The 23445-nt window shown below is 42.8% G+C and overlaps 1 protein-coding gene across 2 annotated transcripts; it reads right to left on the bottom strand.

The window, feature by feature from the left end:
• Window positions 1–8: 8 nt before the first annotated feature.
• atp5mc3b (ATP synthase membrane subunit c locus 3b) lies at window positions 9–2727 on the bottom strand. Of its 2 annotated transcripts, none has more exons than XM_035754899.2 (5): window positions 2650–2727; window positions 2328–2410; window positions 1423–1500; window positions 941–1131; window positions 9–551 (listed from the first exon to the last, which is right to left on the bottom strand). In XM_035754899.2, the coding sequence occupies exons 2-5, from the start codon at window positions 2364–2366 to the stop codon at window positions 437–439; spliced, it is 423 nt and encodes a 140-aa protein (XP_035610792.1). In that variant the 5' UTR covers window positions 2367–2410; window positions 2650–2727; the 3' UTR covers window positions 9–436. The 2 variants fall into 2 exon arrangements, with proteins under 2 accessions (XP_035610792.1, XP_035610793.1); XM_035754900.1 differs by lacking the exon at window positions 2650–2727 and adding an exon at window positions 2545–2629.
• Window positions 2728–23445: the final 20718 nt, after the last annotated feature.

Here is a 23445-nt window from a genome sequence, read left to right as displayed (position 1 = left end):
TACACCAGTGAAAGATGACTTCAGTATTTATTACAATTAAGAAAAGCATATGATAACCAAAAGTACAGTAAAAATGTACTTAAACTCACTTGCAATCAACCTGCAGTTAACATACCTATATGCTTTGTTTTGAGCTGAAGGGCACACGCTAGAGAAATGCATTTGTTAATCCAAAATCTGGTGTTCCTTTGAAAATGTTTTGCAGGGAAGTGGGGCTACACACAAAATAACTAAAGCATTAAAGTGAAATACATGCATTTAATTCTGTAATTGGTTACATTTTTACAATACATGCCTTTTCTTTTGTCAGCCTTCAACAAAAACTTGGAAAATGTACAATTCTATGACCAACACTGAACAATGTGGGTTGCTCGAGTAAAATAGGTAGCCACAGCTGTGGTTTCAAAATCATGATCACCATCTGCAGTAGACCTATTTACATGGCAAACAGGATCAGGAAAGCAACCATCAAGCAGAACAGACCCATGGCTTCAGACAGGGCAAATCCCAGGATAGCATAGGAGAAAAGCTGCTGCTTTAGAGAAGGGTTCCTGGGGAGAAAAAAAATAAATAATTGCTAGTGCCATGAATCAACTGTGGGAGAGACTTGCAGCCATAGCGATTGTTAACCATTTTCAAACATTGTAAAAAAAAAAAGACAAAAATCAACAAAGATTCACATAAAGGGCATAAAGCAGGGCACCATATTGATAAAAAAATATATACATTTTTTTTTTAACCTTTATTTAACTAGGCAAGTCAGTTTAGAACAAATTCTTATTTTCAATGACAGCCTAGGAACAGTGGGTTAACTGCCTGTTCAGGTTGCAGAACGACAGATTTGTACCTTGTCAGCTCGGGGATTTGAACATTCCGGTTACTAGTCCAACGCGCTAACCACTACCCTGCCGCCCCAATATCTACTAATGGCAATATTTACCTTGCATAGCCGATGATAAGGCTGCCGAACACAGTCCCGATTCCAGCACCAGAACCAGCCACTCCAACTGTGGCAGCTCCAGCGCCGATGAACTTGGCTGCTGTGTCAATGTCTCTGCTCACAGCACTAGTCTGGAAACCCCGCAGTGCTACCTGAGAAAAGGCACTCTGTGGCACAAAGTCAGTGCTAGCCTGGGAGCAACAAATAAAAAGTCACAAATAATTATGAACCAATTGATCATAAAAACAGCTTGAAGATAAATATTACAATCATTTATGATTAAGACAACACTTAAATCATTGCAGAGGGGTCCAATAAAATTTGGAAGAGAACAGAGGGCTGTATCCTTATAATTTCTATCAGCAACATTTTACCTAAGGAAAAAAATCTAGACTAAAAGGTAGCATCAGATGTCCATAGTAGTCGATGTTGTTTCTCAGGGTAAGGGCGCTAAGGGGTAAAAGGGGCAGGTAGACACTCACCTCTCCAGTTCTGACATCCGGCCGGGAAAGCACAGACGCAGAGAGAGGTCTGTATAATGCCCTGGATCCAGCACGGACCTGCACATTTTAAAAAATGGTATATGTTAAGTGATGAAACTTCCATAACATTATTGTCACTTGATTATAAACACACCACTATAAAAATAAATAACATTTGTTAACAGTCGCAAGGGGACACATTGCCAAATCATATGTACATCACCACTGACCAACTGTACAAGTCAGATGTGGGCAGTACAACAAGTAACTAGTAGCTTGCTACATACTACAGAGCCCCCCTCCCACACACACTGAGGAGAATGTGCTGTTAAACATGACAAATGCATGGAAGCACTGCAGTGTTTAGTTCCAAATATCTGCCTCTACTGAACCAGCCCTTGCAGATGTCCTACACGACCAACTCAGAGGGCATTATGGAGTGGATCAATATGTAACGCCAAACTGGCAAAGGGCACAACTAGGATTGACATTACTAGTAACAAATGCACATAGCCAAATGCAAGCAGTCTTTGCTGCTTTATTTCTGCATGACCTTGAAATTACAAAGTCTCATTGGCTCATTCGAAAGCTAACGAGCGATGGTTAGCAACCTAACGTAAGCATAGCTAAAGCTGGCAACCTAGCTTAGGTGACAAGAGGTAACGTTATTTTCTAAGAGCAGGTTTAACAATTATTATAATAGTTTTTAAAGGTTAGCTAGCTACGTTGATTTCAATTACATTTCAAGCCAAGTTACTTACAATTCAGTGTGCACAATTGCATGCACTGAAACGTTACAGCAGTTCCTAAGTCACAAATAAGTATAAATTCAGCAGGCCCATCTAACTTGCCTAGTTAACATTATGCTATGACAACTTATATGCATCATTAATTTCACAACTCACCAGTGCAGGCGTAGAGACGAACTTCGCACAGGCGTACATATTAGTTTAATGTGTTGACTGATAAAATCAACTAGACGAGTCACCTGGTTGTCTCAACAACAAAAAAAGAGAGAGAGAGAGAACAGTCGCTAAGGTCAATGATAATTTCACTACAAATTCAAAGATACAGCGAATCCATGAAAACGATTAACGTTATGTGCAAAACAACTGTATTCACATAAATTATGTGTTGGTGTGGGATCAAAACGACTTTAGATAGAAGATGAAAATGGATTGTTAAAATGTTTCAGCGTAGATCCCCATTTGCCTCCCCTTCACTTACCGGCTGCAGAGGTCGAAGCGCTGAGGAACAACTGCGCATGCCCGAAACCGTATTTAATCATATTCCCGGATGACGGGATTTACGACATCAGACCTCATTCCTGAGCTAGCACCTTTGTTAGAATATTGGAAAGAAAAATAGTACAATCACAGCGTATTCAATATTGTTCCTATCAACCATCTATGTTTCTATTTATCAATCAAATATCTATTGTATTCGTTTCAATGACAATGTGACATATTTTAATCATGCTACTAGTGATAATAAACTCATAAACGCAGGGTGATAGTAGGGCACACTCAAAAGGGTTTCTTTCTACTTGTGTGAGTGCCACACTGTTCACCAATGATGTTGAACTGCTATTTTTAAATTCTCTGTGAATCTATGTATCAGTTTTACCCCACATATTTGTTTTAACCCCAAAATAATTTTGAATTCTAGTTTTCCTGTTCTTTAGCCTTTTGTTATATTCATATATGGACAGTGTCATCCTTTTCAAAAGTTCTCGTCTATTACATTTTTAAAAAATATATAAAAACCATTATTTATTGAGTTTGGTTTTGCACTATAGCAGATCATATACAACATGATCCATCTCCAGCAGAGGGGGATGTGGTGTAAACCTGTGTGATGTAGTGGCAGCTAGGCAAGGTATCATTACAGCTATACTGACCCAATCCCAATGTCAAACCTCAACCTTAACGCCCTGTGCACTTCAGTGATCTGAGAAGGTTTGACAGGTGTTAGCAATATGGCATTAAATCCAACTAGCCTATCTGAAGCCTAGGTGGAGCTATTACCATACCTATGCCATGTCCTTTCAGATCTCCAATCTGCACAGGGAGTAGGGCAGTGGTAGCAATGCATAGTATTCAACTCTTACACTACGAGGTCCGGAGCCTGCTTGTTTTCTGTTATACCTGATAATTAATTGCACACACCTAGTGTCCCAGGTCTACATCAGTCCCTGATTAGAGGGGAACAATGGAAAAATGCAGTCTAACTGGCTTCGAGGTCCAGAGTTGATTTTAAAGGCCGTAGGGTCTTATGATTAAAATTGAGATTGGGCCACTGTGTAGACACACACACATGCACACATGCACGCACACACGCACACACACACACACACACACACACACACACACACACACACACACACACACACACACACACACACACACACACATATATATACTGTACATACACAAACACATATGACCAGCTTAAAAAAAGAGTTGGATTAACATTCCTTGTCCATTAAATTAATGGTATTTTAGAGATGAGAGCAAAATGTGGTTCTGTAGCTCAGTTGGTAGAGCATTAATGTGGGTTCGATTTTAGAATGTATGCACACATGACTGTAAGTCATAAAAGCGTCTGCGAAATGGCATATATTATAATGATGAACTACTATTTTCATGCCCTACCTCCCTCAAAGATCTGTCTTTGTGTGTTTTTCTGGGTATGTGAGGGAATGACAGGGCCGAACAGACATGCAATGATTGGTTCATAGACAGGGTCTCTACCTATGTCTTCAAGGACATGTAGATGTAGCCTAGCTAAATTCCCAATCTGACCCTCATACCATCATGGCCACCTAATCATCCCCAGCTTCCAATTGGCTCATTCATCCCCCTTCCTCTCCCCTGTAACTGTTCCCTAGGTCATTGCTGTAAATCAGAACGTGTTCTCAGTCAACTTACCAGGTAAAATAAAGGTTGAGTGAAACATTTAAATAAAGATATTATACTGCATCGCCAAGGTTCTTAAATAACGGCAGTCTGAAGCTGATTAAAAGGCTTGGAGAGATGTATCATTAATGTATTGTACTTGACCTTTTCTTCACATCAATATGACATTTAAATATCTAAACACATGCTTGGAAATTCACAAATGTGGACAATATACAGTAATTGTATTTGCATTTATTATGGGTCCCCATTCATTTTCCTGGGGTCCTTCAAAATTAAGGCAGTGATACAATTTTAAAAACATTACTCTACATTAATTACAGAATTCACAACACAATAAGTGTGTGCCCTCAGGCCCCTACTCCAATACCACATATCTACAACGCAAAATCCATGTGTACATGTGTGTATAGTGCGTATGTTATCATGTGTGTGTGCGCATGTGTCTGTGCCTATGTTTGTGTTGCTTCACAGTCCCCATTCTTCCATAAGGTGTATTTTTACCTGCCTTTTTACTCTGATTCTACTGCTTGCATCAGTTACCTGGTGTGGAATAGAGTTCAATGTAGTCATGGCTCTATGTAGTACTGTGAGCCTCCCATAGTTTGTTCTGGACTTTGGAACTGTGAAGAGACCACTGGTGGCATGTCTTGATGGGCATGCATGGGTGTCCAAGCTGTGTGCTAGTATTTTAAACAGACAGCTCAGTACATTCAGCTTGTCAACACCTCTTACAAAAACAAGTAATGATGAAGTCAATCTCTCTTCCACTTTGAGCCATGAGAGATTGACATGCATGGCATTAATGTTAGCTCTCCGTGTACTTTGAAGGGCCAGCCATGCTGCCCTGTTCTGAGCCAACCGTAATTTTCCCAAGTCCCTCTTTGTGGCACTTGACCACACGACTGAACAGTAGTCTAGGTGTGACAAAATTAGGACCTGTAGGACCTGCCTAGTTGATAGTGTTGTTAAGAAGGCAGAGCAACACTTTATTATGGACAGACTTCACCCCATCTTAGCTACTGTTGTATCAATATGTTTTGACCATGATAGTTTTACAATCCAGGGTTACTCCAGGCAGTTTAGTCATCTCAACTTGCTCAATTTCCACATTATTCATTATGAGATGTAGGTTTAGGGTTTAGTGAATGATTTGTCCCAAATACAATGCTTTTAGTTTTGGAAATATTTAGGACTAACTTATTCTTTGCTACCTATCCCGAAACTAACTGCAGCTCTTTGTTAAGTGTTGCAGTCATTTCAGTCGTTGTCGTAGCTGACGTGTATAGTGTTGAGTTATCTGCATACATAGACACACTGGCCTTGCTCAAAGACAGTGAAATGTCATTAGTAAACATTGAAAAAAGCAAGGGGCCTAAACAGCTACCCAGGGGAATTCCTGATTCTACCTGGTTTATGTTTGAGATGCTTCCATTAAAGAACACCCTCTGAGTTCTGTTAGACAAGTAACTCTTTATCCACATTATAGCAGGGCATGTAAAGCCATAACACATCAAGTTTTTCCAGCAGTAGACTATGATCGATAATGTCAAAAGCTGCACTGAAGTCTACAAGACAGCCCCCACAATAATTGTATCATAAATTTCTCTCAGCCAATCATCAATCATTTGTGTAAGTGATGTGCTTGTTGAGTATCCTTTCCTACATGCGTGCTGAAAGTCTGTTGTCAATTTGTTTTCTGTTAAATAGCATTCTATCTGGTCAAACACCATTTTTTGGGTTGATAACAGACTGATTGATTGGCTGTTTGAGCCAGCAAAGGGGGCTTTACTATTCTTGGGTAGAGGACTGACTTTAGCTTCCTTCCAGGCCTGAGGGCATACACTCTCTAGTTGGCTTAAATTTAAGATGTGGCAAAAAGGAGTGGCAATATCACCTGCTATTATCCTCTGTCACCCCGGTGTTTTGATAGACAACAATCATTGTTTCACCTCTTCCACACTGACTTTACAGAATTCATAACTACAATTCTTGTCTTTCATAATTTGGTCAGATACACTTGGATGTGTAGTGTCAGCGTTTGTTGCTGGCATGTCATCCCTAAATTTGCTAAACTTGCCAATGAAAAAGTAATTAAAGTAGCTGGCAATATCAATTTGTTTTGTGACAAATGAGCCATCATCTGATTCAATGAATGATGGAGCCGAGATGGCATTTTCCCCAAAATGTAATTTAAGGTGCGCCAAAGCTCTTTACTATCATTCTTTATATAATGTATCTTTGTTTCATAGTATAGTTTATTTTTGTTTTTATTTAGCTTAGTCACATGATTTCTTAATTTGCAGTACATTTGCCAATTAATTGGTCTGCCAGATTTATGTGCCATACCTTTTGCCTCATCCCTCTCAATCATACAAATTTTTAAATTCCTCATCAATCCAAGGGGATTCAACAGTTTTTACAGTAATGTTCTTAATGTATGAGTGCTTATTAGTAACTGGAATAAGCAATTTCATAAATGAGTTAAGTGTAGCATCTGGTTGCTCCTCATTACACACCACAGACCAGCAAATACTATTTACATATGAATCACTACAACATTTATTGTATGACCTCTTATACACTATATTAGGCCCAGCCCTTGGAAGCTAGGTTTTCCTAGATATGGCAATTATATTGTGATCACTACATCCAATGCATTTGGATAATGCTTTAAAGCAAATTTCTGCAGCATTAGTAAAGATGTGATCAATACATATTGATGATTTCCTTCCTGTGCTGTTTGTAACTACCCTGGTTGATCTAAAACCCGAACCAGGTTGCAGACACTGGTTACAGTTTTGACATTTTTTTGGGCAGCTTGATGAGAGCCAGCCAATATTTAAATCACCCAGAAAATATACTTCGCTGTTGATATCACATACATGATCAAGCATTTCATTCATATTATCCAGATACTGACTGTTAGCACTTGGTGGTCTATAGCAGCTTCCCAAAAGAAGGGGCTTTAGGTGAGGCAGATTAATCTGTAGCCATATTACCTAAATAGTATTTAACATTATATCGTCTCTAAGCTTTAAAGGAATGTGGTTCTTTATATAAACCATGTTTTGCCATGTATAACCATGTATTGCTACCACTGTATCATCAAAGGTATTATCTAAGTGAATTTCAAAGATTGTCAGAATATGAAAGTAATCTGTTACAAGCAAGTTATTGACTTCATGGACTTTGTTTCTCGGGCTGCATATGTTAGTATGGTCTATTTTAACACTTTTCTGGGACTCTTGATTGTTTTAATGCTTTACTGGGAAGCTTATCAGAAGTAGACTTGCTCATGCTATTTATATTGGAGCTGATAGTGCAGGGTGAAATGCACAAAGTGCTCTTCCTACTAGGGCACGCCACCTCATTGCTAATGGTGTAACTCTGATGCATACGCTCCTGATTACTGCATACAATAGGAGCAGGATCAACAGAGTTATTCAGGGCAATTAGGGGGACATAAATTACATAGTGTCCGCAAACGCCACAAGGAAAATGTACATTTGATGCAGCATTATGACAACTCACTGTAGATCATAGTCTGCTGCTGGAAAAAACGTACTTGTTATGGATTTACACCCCCTGCTATAATGTGGATAAAGAGTTACTTGTCTAACAGAACACAGAGGGTGGAAGCCTATCAAATATAATCCAGTTAAAATTAAGAAATCCCTAGGTAGCTATTTAGGCCCCTTGCTTTTAAAATGTTTTATGAACGACATGACACTGGCTTTGAGTAAAGCGTGAGTGTCTACAGTTGGAGTCGGAAGTTTACATAGACTTAGGTTGGAGTCATTAAAACTCATTTTTCAACAACTCCACAACTTTCTTGTTAACAAACTATAGTTTTGGCAAGTCAGTTGGGACATTTACTTTGTGCATGACACAAGTAATTTTTCCAGCAGTTGTTTGCAGACATATTATTTCACTTATAATTCACTGTATCACAATTCCAGTGGGTCAGAAGTTTACATACACTAAGTTGACTGTGCTTTAAACAGCTTGGAAAATTCCAGAAAAATGATGTCATGGCTTTAGAAGCTTCTGATAGGCTAATTGACATAATTTGAGTCAATTGGAGGTGTACCTGTGGATGTATTTCAAGGGCTACCTTCAAACTCAGTGCCTATTTGCTTGACATCATAGGAAAATCAAAATAAATCAGCCAAGACCTCAGAAAAAAAATTGTATACCTCCACAAATCTGGTTCATCATTGGGAGCAATTTCCAAACGCCTGAAGGTCATCTATACAAACAATAGTACGCAAGTATAAACACCATGGGACCACGCAGCCATCATACCGCTCAGGAAGGAGATGTGTTCTGTCTCCTAGAGATGAACATCCTTTGGTGCGAGAAGTGCAAATCAATCCAAAACAACAGCTGGAGGCTCCGGACCACATACCGTTGCTGGAGACTCCGGAACGCCGACCGTCGCTGGAAGCTCCGGACCACGGTCCCTCTCAGGATGTTCCGGACCGCCGACCGTCGTTGGAGGCTCCGGACCGCGGACCGTCAATGGAGGCTCCAGACCGTCACAGGTGGTTCCGGACCGCGGACCGTCTCAGGAGCATCCAGACCGTCTCAGGACGTTTCGGACCACGGACCGTCTCAGGAGGTTCCGGAGCGCAGACCGGCTCAGGAGGTTCCGGGAACGCGGACCATCTCAGGAGGTTCCGGGCCGCGGACCGTCGTTAGAGGTTCTGGACCGCGGACCGTCGTTGGAGGTTCGGGACTATGAAATGTTGCCGGAAGCTCTGGACTGGGAACTGTCGCCGGAAGCTCTGGACTGGGAACTGTCGCCGGAAGTTTTGTACTAGGAACTGTCGCCGGAAGCTCTGGACTGTGGAGGCATACTGGAGGCCTGATGCGTGGGACCGGTACAGGTGGCACCGGGCTGATGACACGCACCTCAGGGCGAGTGTGGGGAGTAGGCACAGGACGCACTGGGTTGTGAAGGCGCACTGGAGACACAGTATGGAGTTCTAAATTGAGCAGCTGCTGAAAAATGAGCTCCTGTATATATTGAGATTTAAATGTTTTTTTAGAGTGAAGTACATCGAAAAAATCAAGAGAAAACTGCAAGACTCAATAGAAGACAAAACAAGGAACAAACCAAAAAAGACAGGCTTTTGAAAAATTAACTATTTTTCATAAAATTGTACAGTTATCTTAGCTAGCTGAATTGCTAGCAGAATTGTTTACTTGTTGCTAAGCAGTTGCTATGGACTCTCCTGGAAGAAGCTAGCTAGCTTACAAAGAATAACAACAAAAATATCTAGTTAACAGAAGAAAGGAAGATAAAATAAGGACAAAAGAAGGACAGAAGAAAAAGGAAAAGAAAGAGGACAACAAAGTGAAACAGTCAGCACTTCTATTGCAACTTCGTATTTCGTCGTCCTAACGTAGTCTACACTGCTATCTGCCCAGCAGCTAGCCAGCTAGCAAACGTCCACCGTCTACCGAATAGCAGCACTGTAGAAACTATTACACTCAACTGAACGACTTGATTAGTGTAGTGTTAGCTAGCTACATAGTTGTCTTTGCTGTCTTCGTATCCAAGATAATTGTGTAGTTTAGAGCGTGTAGTCTTAGAGTGATTATCTTAATTTACCGAGGTTAGCTAGCCAGCTATTTGTCGTCCTTAACGTAGGAGACACTGCTAGCTAGCCAACAGCTAGCCAACGTCTACTGAATAGAACTTCCGCACTCAACAACCTGGTCGCATTCCGCTTCGCTCCACAGGTAGTATCACATTTTCATTTCATTTCATTACAGCACAACGGTTTGATTTGTTTGATCGTAGCTAGCTACATAGCTAGCTACATAGCCGTCTGTGTATCAAAGATAATTGTGTAGTCTAGAGCGATTTTCTAGGTTAGCTAGCCAGCTATTGTCGTTCTTTTAACGCAACGTAACGTAATCAACACTGCTAGCTAGCCAGCTAGCCCCGAATAGCAGCACTGTAGAAACTATTACACTCAACGGAACGACTTGATTAGTGTAGTGTCAACAACGCAGCCACTGCCAGCTAGCCTACAAAGTCAACAACGCAGCCACTGCCAGCTAGCCTACTTTAGCAGTACTGTATCATTTGAATCATTTTAGTCAATAAGATTCTTGCTACGTAAGCTTAACTTTCTGAACATTCGAGACGTGTAGTCCACTTGTCATTCAATCTCCTTGCATTAGCGTAGCCTCTTCTGTAGCCTGTCAACTATGTGTCTGTCTATCCCTGTTATCTCCTCTGCACAGACCATACAAACGCTCCACACCGCGTGGCCGCGGCCACCCTAATTTGGTGGTCCCAGCGCGCACGACCCACGTGGAGTTCCAGGTCTCCGGTAGCCTCTGGAACTGCCGATCTGCGGCCAACAAGGCAGAGTTCATCTCAGCCTATGCCTCCCTCCAGTCCCTTGACTTCTTGGCACTGACGGAAACATGGATCACCACAGATAACACTGCTACTCCTACTGCTCTCTTTCGTCCTCCCACGTGTTCTCGCACACCCCGAGAGCTTCTGGTCAGCGGGGTGGTGGCACCGGGATCCTCATCTCTCCCAAGTGGTCATTCTCTCTTTCTCCCCTTACCCATCTGTCTATCGCCTCCTTTGAATTTCATGCTGTCACAGTTACCAGCCCTTTCAAGCTTAACATCCTTATCATTTATCGCCCTCCAGGTCCCCTCGGAGAGTTCATCAATGAGCTTGATGTCTTGATAAGCTCCTTTCCTGAGGACGGCTCACCTCTCACAGTTCTGGGTGACTTTAACCTCCCCACGTCTACCTTTGACTCATTCCTCTCTGCCTCCTTCTTTCCACTCCTTTCCTCTTTGACCTCACCCTCTCACCTTCCCCCCTACTCACAAGGCAGGCAATACGCTCGACCTCATCTTTACTAGATGCTGTTCTTCCACTAACCTCATTGCAACTCCCCTCCAAGTCTCCGACCACTACCTTGTATCCTTTTCCCTCTCGCTCTCATCCAACACTTCCCACACTGCCCCTACTCGGATGGTATCGCGCCGTCCCAACCTTCGCTCTCTCTCCCCCGCTACTCTCTCCTCTTCCATCCTATCATCTCTTCCCTCTGCTCAAACCTTCTCCAACCTATCTCCTGATTCTGCCTCCTCAACCCTCCTCTCCTCCCTTTCTGCATCCTTTGACTCTCTATGTCCCCTATCTTCCAGGCCGGCTCGGTCCTCCCCTCCCGCTCCGTGGCTCGACGACTCATTGCGAACTCACAGAACAGGGCTCCGGGCAGCCGAGCGGAAATGGAGGAAAACTCGCCTCCCTGCGGACCTGGCATCCTTTCGCTCCCTCCTCTCTACATTTTCCTCCTCTGTCTCTGCTGCTAAAGCCACTTTCTACCACTCTAAATTCCAAGCATCTGCCTCTAACCCTAGGAAGCTCTTTGCCACCTTCTCCTCCCTCCTGAATCCTCCTCCCCCCTCCTCCCCTCTCTGCAGATGACTTCGTCAACCATTTTGAAAAGAAGGTCGACGACATCCGATCCTCGTTGCTAAGTCAAACGACACCGCTGGTTCTGCTCACACTGCCCTACCCTGTGCTCTGACCTCTTTCTCCCCTCTCTCCCAGATGAAATCTCGCGTCTTGTGACGGCCGGCCGCCCAACAACCTGCCCGCTCGACCCTATCCCCTCCTCTCTTCTCCAGACCATTTCCGGAGACCTTCTCCCTTACCTCACCTCGCTCATCAACTCATCCCTGACCGCTGGCTACGTCCCTTCCGTCTTCAAGAGAGCGAGAGTTGCACCCTTCTGAAAAAACCTACACTCGATCCCTCCGATGTCAACAACTACAGACCAGTATCCCTTCTTTCTTTTCTCTCCAAAACTCTTGAACGTGCCGTCCTTGGCCAGCTCTCCCGCTATCTCTCTCAGAATGACCTTCTTGATCCAAATCAGTCAGGTTTCAAGACTAGTCATTCAACTGAGACTGCTCTTCTCTGTATCACGGAGGCGCTCCGCACTGCTAAAGCTAACTCTCTCTCCTCTGCTCTCATCCTTCTAGACCTATCGGCTGCCTTCGATACTGTGAACCATCAGATCCTCCTCTCCACCCTCTCCGAGTTGGGCATCTCCGGCGCGGCCCACGCTTGGATTGCGTCCTACCTGACAGGTCGCTCCTACCAGGTGGCGTGGCGAGAATCTGTCTCCTCACCACGCGCTCTCACCACTGGTGTCCCCCAGGGCTCTGTTCTAGGCCCTCTCCTATTCTCGCTATACACCAAGTCACTTGGCTCTGTCATAACCTCACATGGTCTCTCCTATCATTGCTATGCAGACGACACACAATTAATCTTCTCCTTTCCCCTTCTGATGACCAGGTGGCGAATCGCATCTCTGCATGTCTGGCAGACATATCAGTGTGGATGACGGATCACCACCTCAAGCTGAACCTCGGCAAGACGGAGCTGCTCTTCCTCCCGGGAAGGACTGCCCGTTCCATGATCTCGCCATCACGGTTGACAACTCCATTGTGTCCTCCTCCCAGAGCGCTAAGAACCTTGGCGTGATCCTGGACAACACCCTGTCGTTCTCAACTAACATCAAGGCGGTGGCCCGTTCCTGTAGGTTCATGCTCTACAACATCCGCAGAGTACGACCCTGCCTCACACAGGAAGCGGCGCAGGTCCTAATCCAGGCACTTGTCATCTCCCGTCTGGATTACTGCAACTCGCTGTTGGCTGGGCTCCCTGCCTGTGCCATTAAACCCCTACAACTCATCCAGAACGCCGCAGCCCGTCTGGTGTTCAACCTTCCCAAGTTCTCTCACGTCACCCCGCTCCTCCGCTCTCTCCACTGGCTTCCAGTTGAAGCTCGCATCCGCTACAAGACCATGGTGCTTGCCTACGGAGCTGTGAGGGGAACGGCACCTCAGTACCTCCAGGCTCTGATCAGGCCCTACACCCAAACAAGGGCACTGCGTTCATCCACCTCTGGCCTGCTCGCCTCCCTACCACTGAGGAAGTACAGTTCCCACTCAGCCCAGTCAAAACTGTTCGCTGCTCTGGCTCCCCAATGGTGGAACACACTCCCTCACGACGCCAGGACAGCGGAGTCAATCACCACCTTCCGGAGACACCTGAAACCCCACCTCTTTAAGGAATACCTAGGATAGGATAAAGTAATCCTTCTCACCCCCCTTAAAAGATTTAGATGCACTATTGTAAAGTGGCTGTTCCACTGGATGTCATAAGGTGAATGCACCAATTTGTAAGTCGCTCTGGATAAGAGCGTCTGCTAAATGACTTAAATGTAAATGTAAAATGTATGCATGGCCGGCGCAGGATATACTGGGCCGTGGAGGCACACTGGAGGTCTGGAGCGTAGAGCTGGCACAACGCGTCCCGGCAAGTGCGGGGCCCTGGCACAGGACGTACTGGGCTGTGAAGGCGCACTGGCGACACATTGCGTAGAGCCGGCGCGGATATCCTGGACCGAGGAGGCGTACTGGAGACCAGTAACGCTGAGACGGCACCACCCATCCTGGCTGGATGCTCACTTTCGCAAGGCAAGTGCGAGGAGCTGGCACAGAATGCACCGGGCTGTGGATGCGCACTGGAGACACATTGCGTATCTCCCCAAAACATGGTGCTGGTCCCACGCTCCTCACGGCGACTGTCTTGCTCCAGATACCAAAACATCCACTCTACCTCATCACTCCCCTCAACTCCTCGCTCAGTCTATCCCAATATTCCTCTTCGCTTTCAGACTCGCACCTCGGCTTCGCCGACCAAGCCTCTCAGGCTTCCGTCGTGGTCGTGAACTTCCGAGTCGCGGTTGATCCTCCTTTGCTGCCTCCTGCATCTGCTTCCATGAAAGGCTTTCGTCTCCTGCCAATATCTCCTCCCATGTCCAGGATGTTTTCTCCTCCTGCCACGCTGCTTGGTCCGTTTGTGGTGGGATCTTCTGTCACGCTCGTTGAAATGAGTGGACCAAGATGCAGCGTGGTATGTTTCCATCCTTTTACTTAGAAGAGAAACTTAAAGCACAAAAACAGTAAAGCTAATAAACAAAATGTGAAGCTACATGCAGTGCAAGCAACTACACACAAACATAGTCAAGATCCCACAAAGCACAAAAAGGGGAAATGGCTGCCTAAATATGATCCCCAATCAGAGACAACGATAAACAGCTGCCTCTGGGAATCATACCATAGATATATAATTACCTAGATGACCCACCCTAGTCACACTCCGACCTAACCAACATAGAGAATAACAGGCTCTCTATGGTCACAGCATGACATCTCTCTACTATTATTAATATTAGACCCCTCCTGTCTCAGCCTCCAGTATTTATGCTGCAGTAGTTTGTGTCGGGGGGCTAGGGTCAGTTTCTTATATCTGGAGTACTTCTCCTGTCCTATCCGGTGTCCTGTGTGAATTTAAGTATGCTCTCTCTAATTCTCTCTCTCTTTCTCTCTTTCTTTCTCTCTCTCGGAGGACCTGAGCCCTAGGACGATGCCTCAGGACTACGTGACATGATGACTCCTTGCTGTCTCCAGTCCACCGAGCCGTGCTGCTGCTCCAGTTTCAACTGTTCTGCCTGTGATTATTATTATTTGATCATGCTGGTCATTTATGAACATTTGAACATCTTGGCCATGTTCTGTTATAATCTCCACCCGGCACAGCCAGAAGAGGACTGGCCACCCCGCATAGCCTGGTTCCTCTCTAGGTTTCTTCCTAGGTTTGGGCCTTTCTAGGGAGTTTTTCCTAGCCACCGTGCTTCTACACCTGCATTGCTTCCTGTTTGGGGTTTTAGGCTTGTTTTCTGTACAGCACTTTGAGATATCAGCTAATGTACGAAGGGCTATATAAACAAAGTGGTGATCCTAACTGACCTGAGACAGGGAATTTTTCGAGGATTAAATGTCAGGAATTGTGAAAAACTGTGTTTAAATGTGTTGGTCTAAGGTGTATGGAAACTTCCAACTTCAACTGTATGTATGCGGATGACTCAACACTATACAAGTCAGCTACTACTGCGACTGAAATGCCTGCAACACTCAACAAGGAGCTGCAGTTAGTTTCAGAATGGGTGGCAAGGAATAAGTTAGCCCTAAATATTTCTAAAACTAAAAGCATTGTATTTTGAACAAAACACCCACTAAAACCTTAACATCAACTAAATCTTGTAATAAATCATGTGTAAATTGAGCATGTTGAGATGACTAAACTAATTGGAGTAACCCTAGATTGTAAACTGTCATGGTCAAAACATATTGATGCAGTAGTAGCTGAGATGGGAAGAAGTCTGTCTATTATAAAGCGATGCTCTGCCTTCTTAACAACATTATCAACAAGGCAGGTCCTACAGGCCTTAGTTTTGGCTCACCTTGACTACTGTTCAGTCGTGTCGATGCCATAAAAAAAGGAAAATTGCAATTGGCTCAGAACAAGGCAGCACGGCTGGCCCTTGGATGTTCACAGAGAGCTAATATTAATAATATGCATGTCAATCTCTCCTGACTGAAAGTGAGAGATTGACTTCATCACTACTTTTATCTATGAGAGGTATTGACATGTTGAATGTACCGAGCTGTCTGTCTAAACTACTGGCACACAGCTCGGACACCCATGCATACCCCACAAAACATGCCACCAGAGGTCTCTTCACAGTTCCCAAGTCCAGAACAGACTATGGGAGGCACACAGTACTACATAGAGCCATAACTACATGGACATCAAGTAACTGACACAAGCAGTAACATTTGTTTTAAAAAACATTTAAAAAACACCTTATGGAACAGCGGGGACTGTGAAGAAACACAAACATTGGCACACACACACACACACACACACACACACACACACACACACACACACACACACACACACACACACACACACACACACACACACACACACACACACACACACACACACACACACACACAATAACATATGAGGTAAAGGGTGGCTACTTTGAAGGATATAAAATATAAAATATATTTTGATTTGTTTCACACTTCTTTGGTTACTACATGATTCCATTTGTGTTATTTCATAGTTTTGATGTCATCACTATTATTCTACAATGTAGAAATTTGTAAACAAATAAATAAAGAAAAAACCCTTGAATGAGTAAGTGTGTCCAAACCTTTGACTGGTATTGCACATTATTCATAAACAGACAGATGGGGAGGTGCCAACGTCTGTTTGGAGATAAACTGTAAATGGGAGGATTTATGACCTTCATCATACTCTACAATGATTTGTAAGGAATCTATAACAGTGATTTGATAAATCGCTAATTTAATTTTGTACATTCATGGAAATGAGGTTGCTTGGTTTTTAAACATGTATTATATTTGTCTTATGTGACAGTGATTGGAATTGGATGCTTTTACTGGTTCAGTCTGCAGCTACGCCCTAAGTCTGACTCAGAGGAGAGCAATAAAGTCACACTGACGGAGGTCCTGTGGGCTGCAGTATGTCTGCACCAGCAAATTCCAGAAAGTTACATTTGTAGATAGAAAATAATTTTGCAGGAATACTTGACACTTTTCGTTTTTGATAAAAAAGGCATTCTTACATAAATTGCTTTTCAATCAACACAGCCTATCCAAACAAAATAAAATAAAATTGTATTTGTCACATGCACCAAATGCAACAAGTGTAGACTTTACTGTGAAACGCTTACTTACGATCCCTTTCCCAATAACGGAGTTAAAAAGTAACAAAATTAACAAATAGATAAAAAATAAAATAGTAACACAATAAAATAACAATAATGAGTACAGTGTACAAGGTTGTTGGGGTGATTGATTAAGGTAATATTTACATGTAGGTTTGGTTAGGTGATTGATTGTTTTTATTGATCTATACCATATATACTTCAAAGGCTATTAAAATACAAAACATTTTAGTAGTATAATGTATGTCTCAGTTTTATGCAATTGGTGTTACCACCTTAAAAATAACTGATTACAAAGGCATACAAGGACCTTGAGCATTCTCCCCAGTGGGAAACTTATCGAGGGAGGGGTCTATATTAAAGAAAATTATTAGCTAATCTCACCCTTTTAGAATGTCATACATTTGAGGATTCCATTAATAGTTTGGTGAGTCTAAATCCGAAGTATCACAAGGTTTTATTCAGTTTAAATGAAGGGAAATAACATTGTGAAAAAATGATTACAAATAATTTACTACAGTGATATTATTAAAGATTTGATTTTAGCATTTGTGGCCTCAATTTCAGAAAATCCTAATTTTGCAGATTTAAGATACGTTAAGATACGTTAAGTCACAGTGTTGTTTGCTAGCCTACAGCTCTACTGTAAATTTGGATTAGTGAGAAATAATAATAATAATAATAAATGTTGTATGTACCCCTTACGTTCTATTTTCTATCAGTATGGTTACCATTGCTACATGCATTTATAGAATACCACTAGGCCTACTCCTGATTAGGCCATAACCAAACAAGAAAATGCTCATCCAGAGCCGGGAACTTCAATGCAGGGAAACATAAGCCTACCAGATGAACTAAATGACGTCTATGCGCGCATCGAGGCAAGTAACACTGAAGTATGCATGAGAGCACCAGCTGTTCCTGACGGCTGTGTAATCACGCTCTCCATAGCTGATGTGAGTATGACCTTTAAACAGGTCAACATTCACATAGCCGCAGGGCCAGTCAGATTACCAGTACACCAAGTATGCGCTGACCAACGAGCAAGTGTCTTCACTGACATTTTCAACCTCTCCCTGACCGAGTCTGTAATACCAACATGTTTCAAGCAGACCACCATAGTCCCTGTGCCCAAGAACAGCTAGGTAACCTGCCTAAATGCCAAGAACTCATGTCTGTAACCATGAAGAGCTTTGAAAGGCTGGTCATGGCTCACATCAACACCATTATCCCAGAAACCCTAGACCCACTTGCATACCGCCCCAACAGATCCACAGATGACGCAATCTCTATTGCACTCCACACTGCCCTTTCCCAACTGGACAAAAGGAACACCTACGTGACAATGCTATTCGTTGACTACAGCTCAGCGTTCAACACCATAGTGCCCTCAAAGCTCATCACGAAGCTAAGGACCCTGGGACTAAACACTGCAACTGGATCATGGACATCCTGACGGGCCGCCCCAGGTGGTAGGGGTAGGTAACAACACATCTGCCACACTGATCCTCAACACGGGGTCCCTCAGGTGTGCATGCTCAGTCCCCTCCTGTACTCCCTGTTCACCCATGACTGGATGGCCAAGCACAACTTCAACACCATCATTAATAAATCTTCTTAGGGATTGGCGTCCCATCAACTGGACAGTTGTAAATCATGCAGTGCCTTGTGTCAAGATCGCAGATTGTAGAGAAACAACAAATGTCGGTACATATATGTGTTTTTTATCGGCTGAAAGTACAAAATGTCTATAGTATCTTAAACACAGACTGTGTTGGCTGGGGGCCACTGAGAGGTTTGGGAGAGGGCAGGGAGTATTTCTCACGGCATCCATAATGTTGGGGGAGGACAGGGAGTGCTTCTCACTTCTACCCCCGGCCAAACCTGGATGACGCATAGCCAGTTGTGTGTCGCCCTGAATTCGAACCAGGGACTGTAGTAAATGCTCTTGCACCGAGATGCTATATATATATATATATATATATATATACAGTTGAAGTCGGAAGTTTAGATACATACATTTAAACTCAGTTTTTCACAATTCCTGACATATAATCCAAGTAAAAATTCCCTGTCTTAGAATAATAGTAGAGAGAATTAATTATTTCAGCTTTTATTTCTTTCATCACATTCCCAGTGTGTCAGAAGTTTACATACACTCAATTAGTATTTGGTAGCATTGCCTTTAAATTGTTTAACTTGGGTCAAACATTTTGGGTAGCCTTCCACAAGCTTCCCACAATAAATTGGGTGAATTATGGCCTATTCCTCGGGACAGAGCTGGTGTAACTGAGTCAGGTTTCTAGGCCTCCTTGCTCGCACATGCTTTTTTAGTTCTGCTATTGGCCACTCCAATACCTTGACTTTGTTGTCCTTAAGCCATTTTGCCACAACTTTGGAAGTATGCTTGGGGTCCTTGTCCATTTGGAAGACCCATTTACGACCAAGCTTAACTTCCTGACTGGAATGTCTTGAGTGTCTTGAGATGTTGTTTCAATATATCCACATAATTTTCCATTCTCATGCTGCCATCTATATTGTGAAGTGCATCAGTCTCTCCTGTAGCAAAGCACCCCCACAACATGATGCTGCCACCCCCATGCTTCACAGTTGGGATGGTGTTCTTCGGCTTGCTAGCCTTCCCCCTTTTTCCTCCAAACATAACGATGGTCATTATTGCCAAACAGTTCTATTTTTGTTTCATCAGACCAGAGGACATTTCTCCAAAAAGTATGATATTTGTCCCCATGTGCAGTTGCAAACTTTAGTCTGGCTTTTTTATGTCGGTTTTGGAGCAGTGGCTTCCTCCTTGTTGAGAGGTGTTAAGGGCTTTTTATCAATAATGACTCAATTAGAACTATGACTAAACAGAATACTATTACGTTACTGTATGGATGTATGAATCTTATTATAATCATAATACTGAATATAATGTGTGTAATTATAATCAAGAATTAGAACAAAGACTGTCTGTTCCTTGGTAGAAACGAATGAAGCTATCGTCAGACTGGCTAGAATGCTGTGTTCCTTACGGGACATCTTATCTACACCGGGAGAGGAGAGACCTTAGGCTGGTAGTAAATTATCTAACAGGTGGTGGACGATGTGGGAAGTCTTGTGAACTATACTGCCATTGTATCGGAGTGGAGGAGGGACAGTTTAAAACCTATGACGTCATTTTTAGTTTATAACCTCTTGTAAATTGTACCATGATCAGTACTCTCGAGAATAAACGCTATTGATTGATTTTGAGACTGGTCTCTGTCCATTTTATGCAAATAAGTATCTTACAAATTCTTAGAAATTGGTGAAATACATCCAGTGTATTAATTGAATTGGTTAATAAACATATAGGAATCAAATTCCTTTAACAAGCTGCCTTTAAGTGTATGTCGATATAGGACTCGTTTTACTGTGGATATAGATACTTTTGTACATGTTTCCTCCAGCATCTTCACAAGCTTCTTTGCTGTTGTTCTGGGATTGATTTGCACTTTTCGCACCAAAGTACGCTCATCTCTAGGAGACAAAACACATCTCCTTCCTGAGCGGTATGATGGCTGCGTGGTCCCATGGTGTTTATACTTGCGTACTTTTGTTTGTACAGATGAACGTGGTCAGAAGCATTTTCTGGAATTTTCCAAGGTTTTTAAAGGCACATTCAACTTAGTGTATGTAAACTTCTGACCAATTTTGAATTGTGATACAGTGAATTATAAGTGAAATAATCTGTCTGTAAACAATTGTTGGAAAAATTACTTGTCTCATGCACAAAATAGATGTCCTAACCGGCTTGCCAAAACTATAGTTTGTTAACAAGACATTTGTGGAGTGGTTGAAAAACAAGTTTTAATGACTCCAACCTAAGTGTATGTAAACGTCCGACTTCAACTGTATATATTGTTTTTTCAGAATATCAACCGTGTGTAGGTAGATACGTGTGTAGCTAGATGTGGAAAGATAGATACAAATTATTTTTTGCAAGTTGGGGGGTCAAACCTAGCTCAAGTTGGGGCTTGGGGGGGTTCACACCTAGCTTGGCTATTAGTCATTTCTTTTGTAAAGGTTGAATAGTCTACTGTTCATCTAAAAGCCCATCCTGCTATGCCTGTGAAAAAACAATACTAATACTTTTTCCCCTTTCCACATGTTAAAGATTCTAAATGATAAAGTGTTTTTACCCAACCCCAATGAATACATTTGGGCACAGCCTTCAGACTTCGCGTGCTGGACTTCGGGCTAAAATGTTGAGGGTTCAGAACCTGCTCCTTGCTTGTTTCATTACATTATTTTGCCAGTCTCAGAGCAAATGATCCTGGATTGTTACTCCCATCTCGTTCCTCGCTCTCTTCCATGTGTCATTCTCTGCCTGAGATGCTCACTTGTGGGAGTGCTGGCAGGATGTACTGTTTTTTATTCTGTAATCAAGTTAGGTTTCTCCAGAAATAAATAATTCTAAATAACAAACTGGATTTATTTACAAATTAGTGATAATGTCTCACCCCATGTTCAAGAATTGCCTTTTTCTCACTCACTCTAAGTTAAAGGGAAACAAAATGTCCAAAATATCATTACTTTTTAAAACTGCTTAGGGCTAGGCATCCCTGAGGGCCAGCAAATCAAATAAATCATTATTTAAAATTATGGATATAAAACATTTAGGTACATAGAAGTGTTTTATATCGGTCAAAGCTTAAATTCTTGTTAATCTAACTGCACTGTCTGATTTACAGTAGCCATTACAGCAAAAGCATGCCAATGCAATTTTTTGAGGACGGCGCCCAACATCAAAATATTTTTCCACTGGCACAGGTTTCATAAATTCACAAGTAGCGATTAAATATTCACTTACTTTTTGAAAATCTTCCTCTGATTTGTCATCCAAAGGGTCCCAGCTATAACATGTAGTGCCGTTTTTTATATAAAATCCTTCTTTATATCCCAAAAAGTCTGTTTAGTTGGCGCCATCGATTTGAGTAATCCACTCATTCAACAGAGAAAGCAGAGAAAGGAATATCTTTGTTTGATAAAACCCAAAGAGCATTCCAGAGCATGAGTTAATGTTTCTATTCTGTACCGTACCAGGGAGAGATGGTTCCAGTTTGGAGTCAGAGGGCCAGAAACTGGTCTCTATACAATGAAAACTGTTGACACAGCAGATACTGTCTGCTATGTATTATAGGTATCTTTCATACGAATCTTAACCGTGTGACCAATTCTATATATCTGTTCTTCATGTATGTTGAAAGGGGTGTATCTTGGCTATAAAAGACCTTTGTACTTTTGTCTCGGGGCGAATTCGGTAATTTGTCGACCAACCATTGCTATTGCAAAGCTCTCACTAATAAAGATTCTGTTTAAGTATAACTCTGACTTGTGTGATAAGTTTGTCTCTCCTCATTTGATAATACAGAAATGAACCACCACAGTATGTAAACTTCCGACTTCAACTGTATGTACATGTAGGTAGAGTTATTAAAGGGACTATGAATAGATGATAACAACAGATAGTAGCAGATGTGTAAAAGAAGGGGGGGGTCTGGGTAGCCATTTGATTAGGTTTTCAGGACTCTTATGGCTTGAGGGTAGAAGCTGTTTAGAAGCCTCTTGAACCTAGACTTGGCGCTCCGGTATCAAATCAAATCAATTTATATATCCCTTCGTACATCAGCTGATATCTCAAAGTGCTGTACAGAAACCCAGCCTAAAACCCCAAACAGCAAGCAATGCAGGTGTAGAAGCACAGTGGATAGGAAAAACTCCCTAGAAAGGCCAAAACCTAGGAAGAAACCTAGAGAGGAACCAGGCTATGAGGGGTGGCCAGTCCTCTTCTGGTTGTGCTGGGTGGAGATTACAGCAAAACATGGCCAAGATGTTCAAATGTTCATGAATGCATAAATGCAGCATGGTCAAATAATAATAATCACAGGCAGAACAGTTGAAACTGGAGCAGCAGCACGGACAGGTGGACTGGGGACAGCAAGGAGTCATCATGCCAGGTTGTCCTGATGCATTGTCCTAGGGCTCAGGTCCTCCAAGAGAGAGAAAGAGAGAATTAGAGAGAGCATACTTAAATTCACACAGGACACCGGATAAGAGAGGAGAAGTACTCCAGATATAACAAACTGATCCTAGCCCCCCGACACATAAACTACTGCAGCATAAATACTGGAGGCCGAGACAGGAGGGGTCAGGAGATACTGTGGCCCCATCCGATGATACCTACGGACAGGGCCAAACAGGAAGGATATAACCCCACCCACTTTGCCAAAGCACAGCCCCCACACCACTAGAGGGATATCTTCAACCACCAACTTACCATCCTGAGACAAGGCCGAGTATAACCCACAAAGATCTCCGCCACGGCACAACCCAAGGGGGGGGCGCCAACCCAGACAGGAAGATCACATCAGTGACTCAACCCACTCAAGTGA

Source organism: Oncorhynchus keta, chromosome 37, assembly GCF_023373465.1.
Source record: "Oncorhynchus keta strain PuntledgeMale-10-30-2019 chromosome 37, Oket_V2, whole genome shotgun sequence".
Lineage (NCBI taxonomy): Eukaryota > Metazoa > Chordata > Actinopteri > Salmoniformes > Salmonidae > Oncorhynchus > Oncorhynchus keta.
This window is presented reverse-complemented; position numbering and strand designations above follow the sequence as displayed.

Bases quoted from the DNA above. Each gene is read 5' to 3' on its own strand.
- atp5mc3b (XM_035754899.2), bottom strand. From the start codon at position 2,366: ATGTACGCCTGTGCGAAGTTCGTCTCTACGCCTGCACTG. The intron at 1,132-1,422 runs GTGAGTGTCTAC...TGTTGCTCCCAG, and splicing joins CGGATGTCAGAACTGGAGAG to GCTAGCACTGACTTTGTGCC. The intron at 552-940 runs GTAAATATTGCC...TTTTCTCCCCAG, and splicing joins CTTATCATCGGCTATGCAAG to GAACCCTTCTCTAAAGCAGC.